Source organism: Carassius gibelio, chromosome A21 (assembly GCF_023724105.1).
Source record: "Carassius gibelio isolate Cgi1373 ecotype wild population from Czech Republic chromosome A21, carGib1.2-hapl.c, whole genome shotgun sequence".
Classification (NCBI taxonomy): domain Eukaryota; kingdom Metazoa; phylum Chordata; class Actinopteri; order Cypriniformes; family Cyprinidae; genus Carassius; species Carassius gibelio.
This window is the reverse complement of record NC_068391.1, coordinates 985,100-990,674: the sequence shown is the minus strand read 5'-3', so window position 1 is coordinate 990,674 and position 5,575 is coordinate 985,100. Positions and strand designations below refer to the sequence as shown.

The 5,575-nt window shown below is 36.9% G+C and overlaps 1 protein-coding gene across 1 annotated transcript in view; it reads left to right on the top strand.

Annotated features, from left to right (window-relative positions):
• The window catches only part of LOC127942049 (trimeric intracellular cation channel type B), an 11,692-nt gene extending 10,090 nt beyond the window's left edge, over positions 1 to 1,602 (top strand). Inside the window, exons 5-6 of the mRNA XM_052537580.1 lie at positions 66 to 183; positions 1,121 to 1,602. Coding sequence (XP_052393540.1) covers positions 66 to 183; positions 1,121 to 1,357 — 355 coding nt within the window. The 3' untranslated portion in view covers positions 1,358 to 1,602. The remainder of the gene's footprint in view (positions 1 to 65; positions 184 to 1,120) is intronic.
• Positions 1,603 to 5,575: the final 3,973 nt, after the last annotated feature.

Genomic DNA, 5,575 nt, shown 5'->3' with positions numbered 1-5,575 from the left:
TGTGTGTGTCTCTCTCTGTGTGTGTGTGTGTCTCTCTCTGTGTGTGTGTGTGTGTGTGTGTGCAGCCCGACCAAGGTGACTCTGCTGGGGTCGGTGGTGTTCTCTCTCCAGCAGTGTCACTTCCTCCCGATCCAGACGCATCATCTGATCTTCATCTACACACTCTTCATCGTCACCAACAAGGTCTGTGTGTGTATCTTTCTGCAGCGTTCAGACTCAAACCAAACACTCGTTTATATGGAAACACATGAACATCTAGATCTATATTTGTCAAAACAGAAAAAATCTATTTTATTTAGCATTTCTGTGCATTTTAAAGTTGTTATGCTTTAATCCTTAACAAAAGTATGTGTGCAGAGATACTGAATGCCATTTATTTCCTGATAAATGAATATTAGCTGTGATTTCACAATTAAAAACAAGGCAACGAGAGCGTTTGATTGATCGGCGTGTCGTGTTTTAATTGGACGGACGTCTGTTCACATTCGTTAGACTGAAGTTAACGAGCGACCTGCTAAAGCTCATCAAAGTGAGTCTCTTTTGCCCTTCAGAATGAGCCGTGCCGCTCCACACTCTTACACGCTTCTCGCGCTCTTTGCATCATTTTCATATAATTGCATCATTCTGCTTCAAAAAGAGTGAGTTCTTGAGCGAGACTGACGGTAAATCTGGAGTTCACCGGTCAGATCTCAAGACAAACCGTTAACTTTCTGGTGCACTTCTCAGATTTGACTACAGGAAATAACTGTGCTTTCAGATTAAACATGCATCTTCGGATCTTAAGTCTTAATTACCCTTCCACAAATTAATATTCATGGCATGTTGCATGCACTGCAAAAAATAAAAAAGGACAAACACATTTTTGCATTTTGATTTAAAAGAAATAATGTTAAGCATTTGCACTAAAAAACAAGACAGAAATACTGAGTAAAAACATCTTTTTTGTGCCTTCTGATCAGAATATTCAGTAAAAGGTATTACCATATGGAGGGATGTTGTAAGTTTTCTGACACAAAACATCATTTTCTGCTCTCTGGACATTTATGTTTCAATGCATTGTTTCCCCTTGAATTTATTTATTCTTTTAAAAGTTTAAAGAGAAGTCTCTCATTTGTTTCAGACGCAGATGATGTTGTTGGGTTCCTCATCGTATCCGTTTTCAGCCGTGGAGACTCTGCTCTACAAGACTCTGTTTGTTCGACCTTTGACCTTTTCACCTCTGACCGACCCGACCCCGAGCCGCTGTTCTTCCCCGAACCACAACAAACCGAAAGCAAAAGACCAGAAACCCAGCGACACCAACGAACCGGACCAAACCAAGCCCAAAGACACAGAAACCAGCAAAAAGATGGACTGAGTCCTCACGAGGACGAGCCACACACTGATGATGCTTTTAAACACACACATGCTTTTTATCTGAATATCTTGATATGTACATATTTGCTGTTCTGAGCTACTCTTTTCTATCCTGTAATGGTGAGGATAATATATTTTACTATAATTTATAATGCACTTGTGAATGCAATCACTGAAAGTGGAGTGCTGAAACCTGTTTAAGATGTTTTGATGCTGAAATGATTGAATATAATTCACTCGCTCGGACTCGTCTGTCTTCAGTTTGTAGTCTGTGAAGATTTAAGTGTCCCACATATGATATTAGGTCCCTGGGATGCAAATTTTACCAAAGGAACCTCGTCAAAAATGTGTATTTTGCGTGTATTTTACCCCTGGGGTTTGAGTAGTAAATGAGTGGGTTTTGTTTTGAAAACCTGGCAACCCTGTTTTTAACTGGCAGCTGTTATATATTTTTCTCTTGCTTTTTAAAGGTAATTGTGACTTTTGTCACTTCTGTGATATAAACTCGCAATTCTGATGTCTTTTACAGTATTGTGAGTTTAAATCTTGACATTATGACATCTTTGATCCGAATTGGGAGTTTATATCTCACAATTCTGACTTTATAACAAGCAATTGAGACAAAAAAGTCAGAATTGTGAAATAAAAATGCCATGTTTTTAGGAATAAAGATATAATAGAAAGCAGTGTGAGTTATACATGAACAAACACCTGAAATCTAATCTAAATCAATCAGATAAACACTTAAATGTGTATTTAGTGAGAAAAAAAGCCTGAACTCCTAGAGAAAAGTCAGAATTGTGTGATACTAAAAATCTGAATTTTTATCTCGCAATTCTACGATTTTAAAAAGCAATTCGGAGATAAATTGTCAGAATAAAAGGCGCTATAACCTTTTTTATTTTTTTATTATTCAATGGTGGAAACAGGCTTCTGTAGAAAACCACCCTGACCAGTGCTGCAGAAATTACATTATTAACTTTCCATCACTTTAGAGTTAATAATCAGCATTGACAGCACGTGACAGATGGCATTCAAATTGAAATCAAAACAGATTATTACAATTTTAAGGTGCCTGTTAAATCGCTCATTATATAAAATGACGCCTTCTGCAGAAATTGGATTGGTGTTTTATTGTATGAATATGAATATAACTCTCTGGAATATGCATTCCGGGCAGAATGAAGTGATTATCATAATCATGCTTTAGGTTTGTTAATGAGCGCTCAACAGACCATAATCTCATTTACTGGTGTGAAGGAGCAATCAGCGCCTCAATTATTCCCGCCTAATATCAACAACGGTTTCCAAACGCCCCGCGGCGGGAAATCTCTCTCTGCCAAGAATGCGCGTGCCTCCGCCGTCCTCTGTGATGTCATCACGTACGCTAATAACGTCATGTCTGTTTGACATAGATTAGGCTGTTTTTAAACGCAAAAATAGATTAAAAGGGCTAAATAACCTTAATCATTTCTGAGATGTTAACAACTTATCATTGCACAGTTTTACATCCTTTTTAACGTTACTAAACGTTTAAACTAAATCACCGTAAATTACCAATTCATTATGGAAGATTATTTCCTTTATGTGAAATAGTCTTAGTAAAGAAATACAAATTGGTTTCTTTTTTAATTCTGAGTTTATAGAAAAGGAAGAATTGCAAGGTTAGACTTTAAATAAATAAATATATATATATATATATATATATATATATATATATATATATATATATATATATATATATATATATATATATATTTATTTATTTATTTATTTATTTATTTAAATTCTAACCTTGCAATTCTGGGTTGATATTTCGCAAATCTCAGTAGATTAGGCCCAATAGTACAAGCCTCCACAGTTGATTAATTACATTAAGAAATGCAAAAAATAAATAAATTATAATAATAATTAGTAGTAAGTCTTCTAAAATGTTGTGTAAATACGCAAATTATGCTTTATTTATTTAATTATGCACTCATTAGCATGCATTTCCAGAACATAAATTCTCTATAATTGTATTGTCATATTAGTGTTTTGGTTTTTCCAGAAAGGATTTTGGATTTCTCTTGAACAATCCATAGATCAGAAGATAGTGCAAACACACACACAAAACATGTTAGTAGTAATAAAAATATATTACTCAAATGCATTTAGTCTTAAAAAAAAAAAAACTAGTCTTAAACAAAATCTGAAAAGTGACCAGTGCATGAAAGCATGTTTTGCCTGGAGTGTCTCACCTTAAAAAATGAGTCTGCAGCATATTGTGCAGTGAACTAGGAATCCGTCCTGTTCTCTTCGTGATGTCATGCCATTGGCTGTGCGTTTCAGTGAAGCATGTGTGTGTGTGTGTGTGTGTGTGTGTGTGTTTTGAATGAAGTCGAGCTACAGCATCATGTGTTGTCCACTAGGGGTCCTGCTGTGTGTTTGGGGCCGGTGGGAGGGACCGCCTCGCTCTCAGAGGAACGCCAGTGGATTGGTGACTCCGAGTGGTACGTCCCAAACAAAGGCAGACGCACACAAAGGGAGCTCACTCACACACACACACACACACACAGCTGCTCCAAACGGCCACCCGGACCCTCCTTCTTTGTGTTCCTCTGCGTTGGAGACAAAGACGACACAGAAGCCACGAGAAGCAGAACAAATCAGAGCAGCTCCATCTGTACAGCCCCTGAATCCACAGATCACTGCTTACTGCTGAATACTTCCACCCAAACATTCACTCGCCCTCATGTCCTTCAAACCCTTTCTTTCTTTCTTCAGTGAAACATGAAGATGTTTTGAAGAACGTTCTTTGGAAGATCTTACGCACAAGTCGACTGTTATTCCACGTCTTCAGAAGTCAAATGTGAGGAACAGACTGAAAATCATCTTTCAAATCAGTTATGAAGCTGTCAGATATTCTCTTATAAATAAAGCTTCAAAAAGAACTGTTTTTGGCTTCGTGAAGAAACTTTTCATTCTTCAAAGAATCATATTATTTCTTTTTAGAGAACCCTTTTTTATTATAATGTGCACTGAAAAGCACAAAAAGGTTCAATTCCAAGAAATAACCTTTATTTTTAAGAATATGTATCTCTGTGTTTGATGTGGACACTGCAGTGCATGACAATCATTTACATTTAGATTCGTTTCTCAAACAAAGCATCATGTGACACTGAAGACTGGAGGAATGATGCTGAAAATACAGAAATACATTACACTTTAACACAGATTCACACAGATTTTACTGTTTTTTGTAAAAATGGTCATAATACGTGTAGAATCCCTGTGTGTTAATGAATGTTAAAAGGTCTTGATGAAACCATGAATGCCAATAAAGAGCTTTTACTTTTACCAATTGTTGATTTGAATGCCGAAATGCAGTAAAATAATTTCAGTTTGTTTCTCTCAAAGCATCCTGTGACTTGAATATGTGGTAATTCTGATGCTTCATGATAATGTTTGTGCCACTTTCCTCCTCTGGATGTTCCTCAGAAATATGAGTTTGCAGCAACATGAGCAAATGTCATTTTTTTGCTTTGATATCTGTCAGGCTGTGAGTTCATTCTCAGATGGCATTAGTGCTGATGACAGACAGATATCAGCGTCGGATGAGTGTGTGTTACATCACAGGGACAGAATCAGCAGAGGTGATTTAACATCAGGGACCTCAATCGCTCTCTTCCTCTGGAGGACACATGTGTGTCTCTCCGATTCTCCTTCAGACACTGTGTGCTGGCTGCTGTGATATTAACACGTGTCTAATGCTTCTCTCGCTCTGCGCTGGACGTCATAATAAATGAAGATACTGATGTGAAGGACGCATTGTGCTTCTAGGTCTTGGATGTCCTGAACACGGTGTAGTGGGATTAAACAACGATGAGTGAAGTGAATATAGAGCTCATAATCTAGAACGTTCTATTGAAGCAGTTACCGGTTGTGTGAACATTTCTGTTGTTGATGAAACCATCATATTTGATGAAGATCATGTGACGCTGAAGACTGGAGGAATGATGCTGAAAATACAGCGGAGCATCACAGACATACATTACACTTTAACACAGATTCACACAGAACAGAGCTTTTTTAAAAAAGAATATTTTGTCGCAATTTTTACTGTATTTTTGATCAAATAAGTGCATCCCTGGTGAGCAGAAGACACAAAAACATTATTAAATCTCATATAAGTATAATATGTTCTCTAATACAAAATGCCTATCATATAAAAAAGATC